The 19,549-nt window shown below is 37.5% G+C and overlaps 2 protein-coding genes across 3 annotated transcripts in view; one reads left to right on the forward strand and one right to left on the reverse strand.

The window, feature by feature from the left end:
* The window catches only part of RPF1 (ribosome production factor 1 homolog), a 1,036,037-nt gene that overhangs the window by 265,726 nt on the left and 750,762 nt on the right, over window positions 1-19,549 (forward strand). The gene's annotated exons all lie outside the window — the stretch shown is intronic.
* The window catches only part of LPAR3 (lysophosphatidic acid receptor 3), a 58,435-nt gene continuing 40,772 nt past the window's right edge, over window positions 1,887-19,549 (reverse strand). Inside the window, exon 2 of the mRNA XM_049771262.1 lies at window positions 1,887-2,221. Within this exon, the coding sequence (XP_049627219.1) occupies window positions 1,887-2,221 (335 nt within the window). The remainder of the gene's footprint in view (window positions 2,222-19,549) is intronic.

Consider the following 19,549-nt stretch of genomic DNA (forward strand, 5'->3'; position numbering starts at 1 on the left):
AATGGATTTACAGTGTTCAGAGTAACTTCTGTGACTTCTGGCACTTGCCATTTCCAAATATGCATGACTTCTTTACTCTTGTACCATTGTTGAGCTTGGTATGTGCATACAAACTAAAGCTATATATTTCCACCCGAGTTCCCACACTTGGATCCCCTCCAGATACCATTCTAAATATGACACTCCACTGCAGGGTAAAAAATGATGCTTTCCTCAAAATAAAATCTTTAAAGATCCCTTAGTAGCTATTCAGGGACTGGAATTCAATTTCAATTCTCCACTCTTTGGCCAGCTATAGATTCAAAATGGTTACATAAAACATTGAGAGTGTGTATGCCATGGCAAATATGATTTTTCTTCTGCTATAGTTTTTTGTGCTATAGCTACCACATCTATATTTTTACTTAGAAAAAACACAAGGCAATAATGCACTTCAGCAAGAGAGAACAGATTCTTTTATATTTTATTTCATAGGTAGCATTGACATAAGCTTAAGATAGACTTACTACACAGAATTGGTAAAATCTACACCTTCAAATAATAAACTTTGTATTTTAGGATATTAAATCTCAAAGCATGACTCCTCAAACTTTTTTATTCCAAGTAGTTCTTGCACATAGTATTATATCACAATAGCAAAAATGTAAACGTCTTTTGCAACTACATAAATATTACAACATTTGCCTTTTCTTAAAATTAGAATATATTCTAAATGCTTTACACAGAAAACATCGGTCAGTAGCCTATAAGTAGGAGGTTTTTTTTTTTTTACTGGTTTGTCTTTTATGTTGCCTATATAGCTCTTTGAAGGATAACATTTTTGAATAAAACCGAGATTAAAATTCAGTCCACATCTGAAACCAGAACCGAGAGTATGGAATAACCATGGGCACAATATGAGATGGGAAAAATGATTCCACGTACTAAATCTGACAAGCCACCAGCAATATGGAAGTCACTGAATTTAAGGACTTGAGTTCATATTTTATCCTATATGGAAGGAGTTAGACATTTTGTCAATATACCTTTTACTCTACTATAAGCTTGTTTTGTTGTTTTAAAAATCATCTTACTCTTTTCTTATGGAGTACAGCTGGTCATTCATTCAGCTGTAGTTTGACTATTATATTTAGTTGTAGTCCTAAACTGGAAATGGTAGTCAGCCAGTGGATGTACTTCACCATCACTGTCTGTGACATTTAAATACAAGTGCATAAATACAAAGAAGCATGCCTGCACATATGGAGAACAGCAAGACCTCTATCTCTTTTTGCTTCAAGCTAGTTTCTGGCGTTTACAGTTTTTATTATGACTTCCAATCTTTTCTTTTTTCTCAGATAAAACTCAAGTTTCATCCGGAGAGCCTTTATTAATCTGTGATACTGCAAATTCTACTGAACACCTTGCTACTGGCTGGCCATGGTTTCTTGAAGGATAAAAGTCTCATTTCTGAAGCACTGTCAAATGTTTTAAATGTATGCGCAGAGAATTGTATAGACTTTTCAAGCAGCTACATAAATGGCTCAAGGAACATGATTACTTATTTTGACCCAAGCCCTTGAACAATGTCCTTTTAAAACACCAGAGGATGGCTATACGATAACAACAGTGTCCATGGGGCATGGGAGCTTCAGGGCTCCCCAGAAAGTCTGAGGCCACCATTTCTCTCCTCGTGCATTTGCTCTAAAAGCAGCGTGCACGCTCTTTACTGCATGTGCTTTTAAGCTATGTAAAACCTTCTTTTTTTTTTTTTTAAAGAAAGACCTAGCAAGGATAAATTCAGACACCCCCCAGTAACACTGTATATGGACTTAGTGGGAGACAAGTAACCAGGCTTGATAGCTCTTTTTCCAGAAAAGGCCCCGGGTAAGTGGTGGCATCTTAGCTCAGGAACTTCCCTTGCTCTGGTCGCAGCTCGTGCCTCGGGTGATGCTATCCTCTAAATATTGGCTGCCTGTGTCACTCCTGCTGAGGATCGTGGAGGGCAGACGGGAGGGGCGCCTCTCCGGATTGGTCTCCTGAGAGAAACAGCAAATCATCTTCTTCATGGTGCTGTACATGTCCTCATCCTTGTAGGAATAGATGATGGGGTTCATGGCAGAGTTAAGCAGTGCCAGCAGCAGGAACCACCTTTTCACATGCTGCACGCCGCATTGAGTGCAGTTCAGGCCATCGAGGAGCAGTACCACCAGCCCTGGGGTCCAGCACACCACGAAGGCCCCTGAATAGAAAGCAAAAGATGCAACAGTTTCTCAAATTCAATGCAAGGGCCTGAAGATAAGGTGCTGCTTGTGGTGTTCATGATTTCCCAAGTCTCCCTGCTGGTACTCAGGCCTTCAGTGCTACTCCTGGCAGTGCTAAGAAAACTAAGAAGTCTAGGGCTGAGCTGGGGTGAGTGGCAAGCAAGGCAAATGCCTTAATCCCTGTCTTATCTCTATTCCCTATAACAATCTGTTGGTTTGTTCTCTGAACCCTAAGAAGATAATCTATAGTAATTATCCACATTTTCCATTTAAGAAAATGGAGACACAACACCAGGAGACACATGTGAGCACAATGTATCCCTGATACAATGACACTGTTTGAGGCAGATTTCTTTTTTGTTTGTTTGTTCAATTTTTCTTTTTATTTAAGCATCATGATTACAAAGTTGTTCATGATTGAGTTTCAGTCTTAAAATGTATACCATCCTTCACCCATGAACATTTCCCACCACTAGTGCCCCCAGATTCCCTCCCAACCTCCCCACTGGGGAGGCATTTAATTCCTCCCTTCCTTCCTCATCCGTCTCTCTCTCTCTGAGGCAAGATTTCTAAAATGCCTTTAATATAGAGTCTATGTCAATCTTTTTCTACTCCTTTAACTGTCATCTTCCCCAAATGATGTTCTTTTTGCAGCCATACTGATACTTAATGAACAATAATTTACAGGCACATATTAATTGCTCATATGATCTATGCAATCATTCGCTTTTGATTCAGGGTTTTATTAGGCACAGTCAACTTGGATGTTTGCTTTTCCTTTCATTCAAGAACAGATCAAATGGAATAGAATGGTATTTCTTCATGAAACTTTCTTTCAATGTACACTATCTATATCTGTGTGTGTCCTGATAAAAAATTAAATAATTTCTTATTTTTGTACATGTTCCAAAGTTGAAAAATATTATTTTTATACCATTTTAAAGGTTCTTCTGGATCTAGTGGTCTGACTGTCTCACAATACCAGAACTTTTATTTTTTTCAAGCATTCTCAAGAGAGGACAACTGTCACCAAGAGAGAAGAATTAAATAAGCCACACATCAAAAGCTATAGCACCAACTTTGATATGAAATGTCCTTTCTCAATGAAATTGTATAATTTCAAAGAAATTCTAGAGGGAGAGTTCCAAGGTCTCTGTGCTAATGGGAAGGAGAAAATATTAATTAACTTTATACTATGTTGTTACAAAGGCAAAACTTAATAGAGCATGTAACTTCCAAACGAATGGAAGGGAAGGATAAAGCTGAAGTAAATAAAATTAGATCTCATTGCAAAAGAAAGGAAGGAGAAAAGGTGAAAATTAGACCCCCCAAAGAATTCACATTTGCTCATAATTAAAATTAATATAAAGGACTATAATTGTACACTACAGCAGGTAGGACACTTGCCTTGGACACCACTGGTGTCCTGTATGGTTCTTGGAGCCCTATCAGGAGTGATTCTTGAGCAAAGAGCCTTGAGCACCACCAAGTATAACCTAAACACCCCCAAATAAATAAAATGAATGCAAAATGTGGAAAAGTGTATTGTTTGGGAAAAAAAGGTTTTTTTAGGGGCACATCTGGCTATGTTTAGCACTACTCCTGACAATGCTCAGAAATCCCTTCTGACAGAGCTCAGGGGACTGTATACAGTGCTGAGAATCAAAATGAAGCCAGTCACATCAGAAATGTGTGTTTGTTTTTTTTTGTAGAGACAAATAGAAACATTTTGGTATTTAAAATTATGTTCATTTGTGGTAAAATCAGTAAGAATAACAAAATGATTAACATTAAACTTATGGGATAATTATTTATGTAGGAAAAATAGGGCATGTAAGATATTCTAAAGATACTGGTAGTTTCTATTTAATTGGATGGCAAGTTCATAGGTACTTTGTTGTAATGTTTATTAATTTTAGCACCTACTCTTGAAAGCCTATATAATTTATTTGCATTAAAAATCTCATATACACATTAATAAAATAAAAATGCCAATATTATTTCTTAAAGGCTGATTTTTAAAATCAGATCCTGGCTTGCATATACCTGGTGATTTAAAAACTCCAAACAGAACCTCACATTGATGCCCTGTTGTTTGTCACAATGAATTCTATTTCCTCTTTGTGATGAATTATATAATTAATTCAATAACCTCTTAACAAAATTCACACTGAACAATGATTATATACCAGGCCTTTTTCTAAGTATTTTATATGAATTAATAATTTAACTTGCATAGCAACCCTTAGTAATGGTACTAACTCTTTTCACAGTTTAATCTGGAAGAAACTGAAGTGCAGAGAAATTAGATAACATGTTCAAAGTAGAAGCTACAGAAAGTGAGCCCAGAGAAGCAAGCATATGAACTGTATTCCTGCATATAAGCCAGGCTGCTCAGCAGTAGACCATGCTAAGATCTTATTACTAAAATGAAGAATGTGGAATGTACTTCTTTGAACCTTCAATGTCCCATTCATTATTTGTCAAATATAATTAGATGCTCTAAAATCACACTTAATTCACTATGTAATTTGTTAAGAAATATTTCTTTTGGCCCAGAAAGAAAGGAAGAAGAGTAGAATTGGTCAGGAAAGTGGAGAGAGAGAAAGAAAAAGCTGTGGAAGGGAGAAGAAAAGGGAGGGAGAGAAAAAGAGGAGGAGAAAGGAAAGGAGAGCAAGGAAGAATGTAGAGGAATGGAGAGTGGGAAGGATAGAGAGAGGAAAGGGGAGAAGGAAAGAAAGAAGGAAGGGAGGAAGAATTAAGAAAGGGAAAGGTTTACAATGACATGTGGTCCTTACAAAATAGCATCCCTCTTTATTTAGAATACAGGACCCCCACATTCCCCCCTCTTCTTATGAACTTAAATTTGAGTCAAATCCTTGACTCTCCTTGAGGTTCTTCATCCCTGTCTCTACTTATGGGAACAAACACTTTTATTATTTATTTATTTATTTATTTGTTTATTTATTTATTTAGGGTTTGGGGGCCACCCCTGGTGGCATTCAGAAGTTACTCCTAGCTCTGTGCTCAGAAATTGCTCCTGGCAGACCCAGGGGGGGTGCCAGAGATTGAACCCAGGTCTGTCCTGAGTTGTCTGTGTGCAAGGCAAATGCCCTACTGCTGTGCTATCACTCTGGCCCCAGCACGAGCATCTTAACTGCACCTATGTGTGCCTGAATAAAGTGGGTGAGGAAATTAATTATGCAAAAACATACTAAGAGCATCACAAAAAGAATAAACAGTGGCCTATCCAGGACAATTATCTAGGATGATTGGGTGAAATACTTCAAAACAGGAGACAATCATTCTGCTCTTGCAAACTGGTCTTCACCTGCTGGATCATCTCCCTGATGATCCCCAATCTATTCCCTTTGGGCCATACACAGTTCACCTTGTTTTTAAGGACCTTAAACCAGAGTACAGGTCTTCCAGGGCTACATTTTTTGGTGTTCAATGGCTTCTGAGCTACACTCTATGTAATGCTCAGAGCATCATGGTGCCCTAAATCCAACTGTACAGCTATGTACAGTACAAGCACTTTAACCTCTATAACATCTCTCCAGTCCCTCGGGAAATAATTAATAATACAGATTCCTTGGTCATACTCAGTATCAGAATTTCTGGGGTTGGAACATGAAAATATGTAGAACTCAGAAGTACTCTTGGTATAAGTGGTACTTGATCAATTCGGTAAACAATTTCTTTATGATGACACAAAATTGTTTAATTAAGTTGACCCTGTTAGCAAAATTAAAGACTTTGTATAGGCAGCCAAAAAGGTCATAAAAAGAAAGAGTGAGAAGCAGGCTTCTTTTTTATGTAAAATCTGCATTTCTAGATATGGATTCTTCCAACTGTTATATGAAAGTATGTTTGAATTTATTAACATAAAAATAAATAAGTGCACAAAATAAACAAGATGCTAGTCTCCAGAGGCAAGGCACACAGTCTTTGGTGGGCCTTTTCTGGCTCTTTAGTTTGCCCTGCCAGCAATGCCTTCCGGCCTCCTCATCTACAGTCTACTTTCCTTTCTTTTTTTTTGGGGGGGGGGGTCACACCTGGCAGCACTCAGGGGCTACTCCTGGCTCTATGTTCAGAAATTGCCCCCAGCAAGCTTGGGGGACCATATAGGATGCCGGGATTCGAACCACCATCCTTCTGCATGCAAGGCAAATGCCTTACCGCTGTGCTATCTCTCCAGCCCCTCTACTTTCCTTTCTAAGCTTAATTTAGAGTCTACCTTCTTTGCTCGACCTCTCCCATCCATCCAACTCATAGTGCAATTCATTGCTTCTGTAACCCCAGTGTTACTTTCTACCTGCAATATCCATGTGGGAAAGAGCACATTCTGTTGTTCTCACAGAGCTCTGTGTTCAGACTTACTATGAACAAAGTTAGGCACCGTGTTCAGACAAAGTTAGGCACTGTGTTCAGACTGATTATGTATAACTTACTTTAAACTTATCAACCTAGGAAGGACTATTATTATTATCTCAGTCTTACGTGTGACAAATTAGTTTAGACTGACTCATGTCAAAGTTTGTTCCAGGTGACCTGTTGCCTGTCCTTCATGACTTGACAACAAATACAAGTCATTATTTTGAACCCAGGACTGCCTGACTCATCAATGCAAATTCTTTTCTTTCCTCCTTCCCCCTCCATCAAATTCTTTAGCACTGTGCCTACTTCTGTAGTTTTCAATAAACACATCCTTTATTTCAAGCCAGTTTTAAGTTCCCAAGCTAGTAAGCTGTCTATATTCTTAAACTTAATTATGGACTCACATACTTAGTAGCAGTAGCAGCTGAACATAATTTTTTTTTGTTTGTTTTTGGGGCCACACCCGGTGGTGCTTAGGGGTTACTCCTGGCTGTCTGCTCAGAAATAGCTCCTGGCAGGCACGGGGGACCATATGGGACACCGGGATTCGAACCAACCACCTTTGGTCCTGGATTGGCTGCTTGCAAGGCAAACGCCGCTGTGCTATCTCTCCGGGCCCAGCTGAACATAATTTTAATTTGCTAAAAGTCCATAGGGGCCCTGCTATAACTTCACTAGGTATAGTATCTTCTGATGTTAACAGTGATAGTTTTACTTTTGAAATATCAATAGTCATGGAACCTGAATGAGATAAATCTAAAGCTATCAATGATGTGCCAGCAGAAGGACACTCAGTTGACCTGAGTCAAGAATGTCGCAAAGAATTCTGTAAGCCAAAGAAACATAAAAGTGAAAAGACATCCTACTTATCAAAAGTTAAAAAAAATACCCACTCCTCATAGAGGCAAAATGGTGGTTAAGAGGAAAATAGGGTGAAAGGCATTGTTAGAAGGAGGTGAACACAGGTGAAGGGATCAGAGCAGAATCATTGTATGCCTAAACCCCAATCATAAATAACTTTGTAATTCATGATGATTAAATAAAATAAATTAAAGATATTCCTGTAGGAAGGGGAGTCTGTTTGGTGGTGCCCATAATGTGTAACCAGGTAAATGACAACCCATTGCTACTATCAAAGACTGAGGCAGAAAGGGGAGTCTGGTAGCTCCTCAAAAGTGTTGCTAGGTAAGTGGAGTGTGGTTGCTCCACTCTGTTGCCTCACAGTTCTTGTGAATGAACACCAACAATGAACATAGAAAACACCACACTGTAACTGTGACAACGGGAAAACAATTCAGGCCTCCACCATGCTTAGAGGATAAAGATGGTAGGTCTGATAACCTGAAAAGTACAAACCTATTTAGCCTCTCAGATAAGGAGTTTAGAGAAAAAATATGGTCATAGAACTCAAAGAAAGTATGGAATGAACTGAATGAAACAGAAGTAATAATCAAGAGGAAATGAAAATAGAAATTAGAAAATTTCAAAATAGAACAACAGGACTGAAAAACTTGGTAGGCAAAATGAAAACCTCACTGGAAAGCCACTCTACCAGAGCAACCGAAACTGAGAAGAGAATTAGTGAACTAGAAGGTGAGGTGCATAACAACTCCATACAATAGAAGAGACTAGAAAAGAGCCTTAAAACAAATGATCAATGAAAAAAAATCCTCCATTTGTGAATATGAACAGATGAAAATAAAAGTCTTTGATAAACACAACATACACACTATCAGAATCATAAGTGTCCCAGAGACTCAGGAAGAAAACCCTCATGAAGAATCAATAGTCAAGGACAGCATTGCAGAAAAATTCCCAGAACTAAAGAATTCATGGAACCAAATTCCTCATGCCAAAAGAGTACTAGCCAAAAGAGATCCAAAGAAAAGCACCCAAGACACATCCTTGTCACAATGATGAATCCCAAAGATAAGAATAGAATACTGAAAACAGCAGGATCAAAAAGGGAAATTAAATTCAAAGGAACACACTTTGATTTAAAGATTTGTCACAAGAAACCCTCAAATCCCAAAGGCAGTGGTGGGATATAGTGACAAAACTGAATGAAACAGATACTTTGCCAAGAGTACTTCACCCAACCAGACTCACATACAGGTTTGAAGAAAGAATACACAGATTCATGGATAAATAGCAGCTCAGAAACTTTACAGACTCAAAAAGTCTTAAAAGACAAAATGAAAGGTTTATGTTGAGACAAGACAGACCAACAGATACACCAAATTCTTACAAAAAGATGAAATTAAATCCCATGACAAGTATCTCTCTCACATCAATGCACTAAATGCCCCAGTTAAGAAACACAGAATGGCAAAATGGATAAAAAAAAAAAATCCAACGTTCTGCTGCCTACAAGAGAAACACATCTGAATAGTAGAACAAATATAAACTCAAAGTCAAAGGTTGGAGGACAATCATCCAAGCAAACAACTCACTTAAAAAGGCTGGAGTGGGGCCAGAGAGATAGCATGAAGATAAGGCGTTTGTCTTATATGCAGAAGGATGGTGGTTCGAATCCCAGCATCCCATATGGTCCCCCGAGCCTGCCAGGAGCATTTTCTGAGCATAGAGCCAGGAGTAACCCCTGAGTACTGCTGGGTGTGACCCCAAAACCAAAAAAAAAAAAGGCAGGAATGTTTATACTAATATCAGATGACACAGATTTTAGACTTAAAAAGTTATAAGGGAAAGAAATGGAATTTCTTAATAATCAAGGAGTTTAAACTATTGAAGGAAATCACACTCCTAAAACTATATGCACCTAAATAGGGCCCAGTAAAATATTAAAACTAATGTTGGCAAAATTGAAGAAAGACATCAATAGCAACACAATAATAGTGGAAGACTTTACACCAGCCTTCAACCCTTGATAGGTCAACCAGGCAAAAACCTAACAAGAATTTACGGGCTCTGAAGGGAGAGATGGAAGAGAGTGACTTAATAGATATATACATATATAGGGCTCTCCATCCCCAGAAAACTATATACATTCTTTTCCAATGTGCATGGACATTCTCCAGAATAGATCACATGCTGGCCTATAAAACATACTTCCATAACCGTGACTGAACAGAACTTTTCCTGGTACCATAAAGAAAGACCTTAGGGTTTGACAACTAACATGTCCAAAGCCTGTAGTCAGTCTCATGACTATATGCTTCAAGGGTAGACTCCCTGTATCTCTGAGGCCAAGTAAATTTCCTTTCCAATTTCCCCAATGTTTTTATGCATATGTAAAAACAAAACAAAACAAAAAATAAACAAAAAATGCCATATCTGCCCTCCATTAATTTTATTTATTCATTTATTTTTATTTATTTTTCCCTTCTTTTAATTTTATTTATATTTATAGCTTCTAGATAGGGGATTCTACCTTTTTTATTGAACATAGCACATGACTAATCTAGTTCTGCCTCATATTTCTATGTATTCCTACAAGTTGAGAAAATAAAAGTGGATGGAACCCAGGGGCCAACCAGTCCCAGGAACATTGAGTGGAAATAAAAAAATGGTCAGAACTACATACCCAAACCAAAGTCAATGACAATAAAACCAAGAGACCCACAGTATAAAAGCTATACACAAAAGGAACCTATTACACTAGCAGTCCAGGGGACTAATGGTGGAGGTCTGGAATGCATGCTGGGACGTATGGTGGAGGGAGGTCAACACTGGTGGTGGAAATGGCCCTAATTCACTGTCACTGTGTACCTAAAATACAACTTTGAAAGACTTGTAATTCACATTGGTCTCAATAAAAATTACAAACAAACAGGGTCCAGAGAGATAGCATGGAGATAGGGCATTTGCCTTGCATGCAGAAGGATGGTGGTTTGAATCCCAGCATCCCATATGATCCCCTGAGTCTGCCAGGAGCTATTTCTGAGCATAGAGCCAGGAGTAACCCCTGAGCATTGCCGGGTGTGACCTCCCCACCCAAAAAAGACAACAAACACAAATACTTTCATAAAACCATAAAACCAGGAGGATAGAAACTATACAAACTACCTTCTCAGTGTATAAAGCTGTGAAATTAGAAATGAATTACAAATAGACACAGAGAAGAAACTTAAATGCCCAATAGTTAAATAGCTCACTCCTGGGTCAGAGACAAAATGAAACAAAAATCAAAAGATTCCTGGAAACAAATTAGAACAGAGACATGATTATCAGAATGTTTGGGACACAGCAAAAGCAGTACAATGAAGAAAATTTATAGCTTTGCAAACACTTATCAGGAAGACAAAGGGGTCTACATAAATAACTTAATGACACAGTTTATAAAATTGGAAAGTCATCAACAAAAATAACCAAGAAAGTCATTTGGAAGATAAAATAATAAAGCTTAGAGTAGATATCAATGAATTGGAAATCTAAAAACAATCTGAAAGATCAATGAAAGCAAGAGTTGATTCTTTGAAAAAATAAACAAGACTGATAAACCACTAGCAAAATTCACAAAGAAAGGGAGAATGAGAAACTTAATAAACAAAATAAGAAATTAAAAGGGGAGATGACTACAAATACTACAGAGATTCAAAGGTTAATATGAGACTACTTTGAGAAGCTCTATCCCACAAAACAAGAGAACCTGGAATGAATAAATTTTTGGACTCTTATAACCTTCCAAGGTTAAACCAAGATGATCTAGCATATCTAAACATACCTGTCACTATTGGAGAAATTAAAATGGTAATCAAAAGTCTTCCCAAAAACAAAAGCCCAGGTCCAGATGAATTCACTAACAAATTATTTCAAAACTTTCAAGGGACCTACTACCAATCCTGTTCAGGCTCTTTTAGGAAATGATGAAACAGAAACACACCCAAATAGCTTTTACAAAACTAACATCACCCTGATACCAAAACTAAGTGCAAAGATGCAAAGATCTGGGGCTGGTGAGGTGGCGCTAGAGGTAAGGTGTCTGCCTTGCAAGCACTAGCCAAGGAAGGACCGCGGTTCGATCCCCTGGCGTCCCATATGGTCCCCCCAAGCCAGGGGCAATTTCTAAGTGCTTAGCCAGGAGTAACCCCTGAGCATCAAACGGGTGTGGCCCAAACAAAACAAAACAAAACAAAACAAAAAAAAAACAAAAGATGCAAGGATCCTCAACAAAACCCTAGGAAATAAGATCCAACGACTCATCAAGATGGTCATACTCCATGGCCTAGTATGTTTCATTCGGAGATTCAAGGATAGTTTAATTAAACAGAAGTTTCTGCACCTCAAAGGAAACAGTGACTAGAATACAAAGGCCACCCATGGAATGGGATAAACTATTTACCCAATGCCCATTAGATAAGGGACTAATATCTAAGCTATACAAGGTACTGACAGAACTTAACAAGAAAATAAACTTTAACTCAAGCAAAAAATGGGGAAGAGAGGAAGAAATGAAGAGACATTTCTTCAAAGAAGAATGGCCAAAGGCACATGAAAACTTGCTCCATATCACTAATCATCATGAAGATAAAAATCGAAACAACAATGAGGTATCATCTCACATCACAGAGGCTGGCACAAATACAAAGAACAAGAAAAACCAGTGCTGGCATAAATGTGGGGAGAACAAAACTTTTATTCACTGCTGGTGGGAAAACTGTCTAGTCTAGCCTTTCTAGAAAACAATATAAATATTCCTCAAAAAACCGTTGGTAATATGATGCAGCAATACCGTTCCTAGGTATATACCCTAAGAACACAAAAACACAATATAAAAATGCCTTCTGTACTCCTATGTTCATTGAGCTCTATTTCCAATAGCCGGAATCTAAAAACCCAGGTGCCTGACAACTGATGACTGGCTAAAGAAACTTGGTACATCTATACAATGGAATATTATGCAGCCATTAGGAAAATTTAAGTCTTAAAATTTGCCTATACATGGATGGACATAGATACTATTATGCTGAATGAAATAAGTCAAAGAGAGACACACAGAATAGTCTCACTCATCTGTGGAATTTAAGACAAATAAAAGACAGTATGGTAATAATACCTAGAGACAATAAAGATGAGAACTGGAAGAGACAGCCCACAATATTAAGCTTGCCACAAAGAGTGGTAAGCACACACAGAAATATTTCCACTAATAACTACCATTACAATGATAGTGAGAAAAAACAAGAAAGTCTGTTCTGAATACAGGCAGGGAGTGGGAGAGGAGGAAAATGGGGAACACTAGTGGTGGGAAAGTTGCTCTGGTGAAGGGAGGTGTACATTATTTTTTTTTCTTTGTACTGCCCTCACTAGACGTTCATTAGACAGTAGCACAACCCCAAAAGAAGGATGGTTGGGAGGTGTAAATTTTATGACTGAAGCCCAACTACGAACATGTTTGTTCTAAAAAAAATGAGAACAGTTTGCCAAAACTAAACTGAGCCAATGTTAGATTGTAGCTATGAGATTACTTTTTCTCTTTGGATTTATCAATTTCCTCATCTTCAGCGGTTACTAAATTAGGCACCCAGTACACAGAAAAAAAATTAAACTTGCCCTATTCTAAAGGACCCCTCTGACTGATGAGCAGTTGGCTGGAAACTTGGATATTCTACATTGTGGAGGGACCCTGCCTTGGTTAGGGAAGAATAACCACAGGGCTGAATAATATAGAACACTTGGAATATTTGTGGCAAACAAACAGAAAACACAGGTGTGAGTGTGGAAAGAAATAAAGAAGAAAACACCTTCCCTGATGAACACAGATGCAAAGATCCTCAACAAAATCCTGGCAAATAGGATCCAATGCCTCATCAAGAAGATCATTCACTACGATAAAGTAGTTTTCGTGCCAGGAATGCAAGGATGGTTTAACACCCATAAATCTATCAACATAATACACAACATCAACAACAAGAAAAATAAAAATCACATGATCATATCAATAGACGCGGAGAAAGCATTTGATAAGATCCAACACCCATTCTTGATCAAAACTTTCAGCAAGATGGGACTGGAAGAAACCTTTCTCAATATAGTTAAGGCCATCTACCACAAGCCAACGGCAAATATCATTCTCAATGGAGAAAAACTAAAAGCCTTTCCTCTAAATTCTGGAACAAAACAGGACTGTCCTCTCGCACCACTGCTATTCAACATAGTACTGGAAGTATTTGCTATAGCAAATATGCAAGAAAAAGATATCAAGGGAATCCAGATAGGAAAGGAAGAAGTCAAACTCTCACTGTTTGCAGATGACATGATACTCTACTTAGAAAACCCTAAAGACTCTACCAAAACGCTTCTAGAAACAATAGATTTATATAGCATGGTGGCAGGCTACAAAATTAACACAAAAATCAATGGCCTTTTTATACACCAATAATAATAGGGAAGAAATGGACATTAAGGAAACAACCCCATTCACATTATTGCCACACAAACTCAAATATCTTGGAGTCAACTTGACTAAAGATGTGAAGGACCTATAAAAAGAAAACTATAAAACACTGCTTCAAGAAATAAGAGAGGACACTAGGTAATGGAAACATACCCTGCTCATGGATTGGCAGGATTAACATCATTAAAATGGCAATACTCCCCAAAGAATTGTACAGATTTAATGCAATTCCTCTAAAGATACCCAAGACATTCTTCAAAGAAGTGGATGAAACCCTTTGAAATTAATTTGAAACAATAAACACACTTGAATAGCTAAAGCACTCCTTGGGAAAAGAAATATGGGAGGCATTACTTTCCCCAACTTTAAACTGTATTACAAAGCAATAGTTATCAAAACAGCATGGTATTGGAATAAAGACAGATCCTCAGATCAATAGAATAGGCTTGAACATTCAGAGAAATTTCCCCAGACATACAATCTCCTAATTTTTAATTAGGAGCAAGAAATCCTAAATGAAGCAAGGAAAGCCTCTTCAACAGGTGGTGTTGGCACAACTGGTTAGCCACTTGCATAAAAGAGAACTCGGACCCCCAGCTAACACCATGTGCAAAGGTAAAATCCAAATGGATTAAAGACCTTAATATCAGACCTGAAACCATAAGATACATAGAACAACATGTAGGTAAAACACTTTATGACATTGAGACTAAAGGCATCTTTAAGGAGGAAACAGCACTCTCCAAACAAGTGTAAGCAGAGATAAACAGATGGGAATACATTAAGCTAAGAAGCTTCTGCACCTCAAAGGAAATAGTGCCCAGGATACAAGAGCCACACACTGAGTTGGAGAAACTATTCACCCAATACTATCAGATCAGGGGCTAATCTCCAAAATATATAAGGCACTGACAGAACTTTACAAGAAAAAAAAAACATATAATCCCATCCAAAAATGAGGAAAAGAAATGAATAGACACTTTGATAAAGAAGAAATTCAAATGCCCAAAAGGCACATGAAAAAATTCTCCACATCACTAATCATCAGGGAGATGCAAATCAAAACAACTACGAGGTACTATCTCACACCACAGAGATTGGTGCATATCACAAAGAATGAGAACAAGCAGTGCTGGTGGGGATGTGCTGGTGGGGATGTGAAGAGAAAGGAACTCTTATTCACTGCTGGTGGGAATGCCATCTGATCTAACCTTTATGGAAAAAGCGATATGGAGATTCCGCCAAAAACTGGAAATTGAGCTTCCATACCATCCAGCTATACCACTCCTAGGGATATACCCTAGAACACAAAAATACAATACAAAACTTCCTTTCTCACACCTATATTCAATGCAGCACTATTTACATTAGCCAGACTCTGGAAACAACCAAGATGCACTTCAACAGATGAATGGCTAAAGAAACTGTGGTACATATACACAATGGAACATTATGCAGCCAGAGGAGAGATGAAGTCATAAAATTTTCCTATATATGGATGTACATGAAATCTATTATGCTGAGTAAAATAAATCAGAGGGAGAGAGATAGACACAGAAAAGTCTCACTCATCTATGGGTTTTAAGAAAAATAAAAGGTATTTTTGCAATAATCCTCAGAGAGAAAGAGAGGAGGGCTGGAAGTTGCAGCTCACTTCATGAAGCTCATTACAAAGAGTGGTGAGTGCAGTTAGAGAAATAACTACACTGAGAACTATCATAACAATGTGAATCAACGAGGGAAGTGGAAAGTCTGTCTAGAGTACAGGTGGGGGTGGGATGGGGAGGAGGGAGATTTATTTGGACATTGGTTGTGGAAATGTTGCACTGGTAAAGGGGGGGTGTTCTTTACATGACTGAAACCTAACTACAATCTTATTTGTAATCAAGATGTTTAAATAAAGATGTTAATATAAAAAATAAATATTAAAAAAGAAAACACCTATACAAAGAGTGTGGTTATGCAAATTGGTTGTTGCAGCAGTGGCTTTATGAGAAAGATATATTAGTTGCATTGTAGGGGGTGGAGGATAGGAAAATCTGGAAATGCAGGCAAGATTCCCATGGGTGAGAAAGGGAAAGGCAGGGGCAGTGAGCAGGTGAGAGTCATGCCATCATCCATCTCAGAAACAGGGAGGGAGAAAACTAAGGGAGTTGAGAAAAGTCTTGTTTCTGAAGTAGAAGTACATAAAAAATAAAGATATTCCATTTCAAGGCAGAAGATAGTTGGACATCATGTATCCAATAGAACTAATATATAAAATATACAAAAGCTCACAAAATCCACAATGAAAAACCCATCTGATTTAGAAATGGCAGAAGATCTGAACTGATACTGTTCCAAGGGAGACATACAGATGACTAATGATACATGAGAAGATATCTATCATCTCTTATTAATAGAGAAAGACAAAATTTAAATCATAATGAAAGATATCATTCCATACCTGTGAGAATGATTAGTAACCTTCCAAACAAGAAGCAGTAAGTGTTGCAGAGGAGGTGGAGAGAAGGGGATGGTAGAGTGCTTTAGTGCTATCATTATGGAAAGCAGTATAGAGATTCCTCAAAAAAATAAACAAACTAGGAATCACATATGATACAATTATTTCCTTTGTATTATAAATAAAAATTTGGAGAAAGGCTTAAATATGTATAAAACCCCACTAATTTAAAGAGATTCATGAAACTCATCCTATTAAACTAATTCTATTATGCAATATTTATAACAACAACTAGGGACAACCTAAGGGTTTATTTGTTGATGGAAGTAGTATATAAGAATACTATCTTACTATAAAAATTATAAAATCTGGGACTGGAGTGATAGTACTATAGGTAGGCTGTTTGCCTTGCAAGTGTCCAGCCCAGGTTTGATTCCTGGACCTCTGGCACCCCATATGGTCCCCAATGCACTTCCAGGAATGATTCCTCTGTCCAGAGCCATGGTTCAATAACAACAACAACAACAACAAAAAGATAAAACCCCTTTTCTTACAAGAACATGGACAGTCTTCAAGATTACCACAATTGTTTTAAAAAGCCAAAGACAAATAGCATTATTTATTCATATTTGAAGTATAAAGAAAAGAAACATATGAACTAGCAAAATTTTGGAACTATATATCAAATAGTGATTACCATGATGGAAATGAGAAAGAAGGTAGGTAAATCAAAGCACAAAGGACAAATTTAGAGTGGAAATAGAACTCAACAATTAGTAATGAACTTAATATAGTATATACATGTTGGTTTTCAATGATGCATACCTAATACTTATATAATGTAGTGTTATTGCAATTAAAAACATCACAAATAGCAGACAGTAATTGTTGAATAAATGCTAGTTATAAGTATTATATATCATATACTATAAAAGCAAAAAAGGGGACCAAAAAAGTGAGAAATAGAATCTTGTACCTAAAGAATCCAAATAATTGAGGACAATTTCAATTCAAGTAGGTAAATGAGGAAGGAGACTATGTTCAAGAGATGAACATGATTTAGACTTGCAAAGGCCCTGTAGGCAACACTCAAGGGACTGTTAAATTCAGGGGTCTCAAACTCGCAGCCCTCCATACAACATTTTGTGGCCCTGCCCTAGAGGAATCTTTGTTTGTTTTGTTTTGTTTTAGTTGTTTGGGTTACACCCCCCAATGTACAAGGCTTACTACAGACTTTGCACTCAAGGATCACCCCGAGTTTGCCTCCTGCGGCCCCCAGGTAAATTGAGTTTGAGACCCCTATCTCAGGTAGATCATGTCTCATAAATCTTTTCAATTCAGCGGTTTTTTGGAGACAATTAAGCCAAATGCCCACAGGTATACTTTGTATTACTGAATTATCTTCTCTCCCAAGCATCTAAAATCAATGAGTCATATACTATCTTCAGGAAGATTAATAAAGTATTATTATATTCCATGTTTATAAGATAATCCTATTGAAAAAGGCTATCAAAGGTTTATCAGACATAGTTGCAACTTAGTAGAGGGCTGTGAAATCAACTAGATATTTTCTAAAAAATAACAGTGAACATCAGAATGCATAAAACATAGTTGAATATACTTCATGAACTTTGTTTTAGTAACACAAAAAATGTATAGTTAGACCCATGATATAAAATGTACATTATTTCACATAGAGGGTCCTTATTTAAAAATTTTAAATATACTTTAAATATAGGTTGTTTTGGAGCTGGAGGGATAGTACAGTAAATAGGGCACTTTCCTTATACATTTTCAGCCCAGGTTTGATTCATGTGGTACATTTGGTTCCTGAATGCAGAGCCAGGAGTAAGCCATAAGCATTGCTGAGTGTGGCCCCAAAAGCCAAAAACAAAACAAAATGAGATAGAGTTAAAAATAACTATTTTTTTAAGTTGAGAAACACTTCTAAAAGAAAGTTCCTTGTTTAATTTCAAAATTGGAGTTTATCTGACTAAAAAAATAGGATGGGGCATTAATTAAAGTTCTTCATTGCAGAATCTACACGCCATTTTGAACTACAACTTCACTATCCACACACATATACACAACAAGGAGTTCAGAAGCACTATTGGAAATCCTACAGATTTCAATAATTCTTTGGTCTACTAATACACCTTAGAAAGTTATTCTAGGTTGTTGTAAGGTTTTCATTATAAGTGAAGGTTATTCTTTAAGGATTTCAATTGGGGACATGTCTTATATTTTACAAAGTAACTCTGAGTATTCAAGCTATCTCTAGTATCTGAAGCTTGAAATCTGTTGTCTACATCAAACTCTCAGGTTGCCTGCCTAAAATCAGATTTCTAGGGACCAGAAAGATAGTACAGTGGGTATAGCACTTGCCTTTTATGAGGTTAATGTGTTCAATCCTTGACAACCTTTATGGTCCCCAGAGCCCATCAGAAAGAAATGGTTACTGAACAAAGAGCCAGGAATAAACCTTGAGCACTGATGGATGTGGCTGCCCAAACCCCACTTCCTCTCACCAGATTTCTGGACTTCACATTCTACCAAAAAGATAATGGATGTCCTGGTGTAGTTATCTCCAATTTTGCCCAGATTTTTTATGGAATGCTTTTGCATAGCAAGTGTGAAACATCGGTCAATGTAGGGAGACTAGTATAGAAACTGCCTATAATTCATGTGGAAATTATAAGGTTTAAAAAAGCTGAGGTGATAAAGATGCTGACATGTAAATGGGTTGGAGATGCAGTAAGGAAGGAACAATGAAGTACTTTAAGAACTGGATCTGAAAGGATGGGCAAGGAATGAACCCCAGATGACCAGTATAGAGTCACTAAAAAAGAGAATTTTTACAAGCAAGTGGAAAGGACAGCGGAGAAGAGGTTTAGAAAGGAGAGAAAGATATTGCTTGGCTTGTTTTGTTTTTGAGGCCACATCTGATGGTGCTCCGAATCCCTTCTTGCGGTGCACAGGGAACTATATGATGGGGATAGAAACTGAGTGAGTTGTGTGCAAGGCAAGTGTACTGCACCCTGTAATATTGCTCTGGCCCCAATTGTGATTCTTTTTTAGGCATTGTGGACTTAGAACATCTGCAGCTTCTCTCAGCAGAGATATGTC

The sequence above is a fragment of the Suncus etruscus genome, chromosome 4 (genome assembly GCF_024139225.1).
Source record: "Suncus etruscus isolate mSunEtr1 chromosome 4, mSunEtr1.pri.cur, whole genome shotgun sequence".
Classification (NCBI taxonomy): Eukaryota; Metazoa; Chordata; class Mammalia; order Eulipotyphla; family Soricidae; genus Suncus; species Suncus etruscus.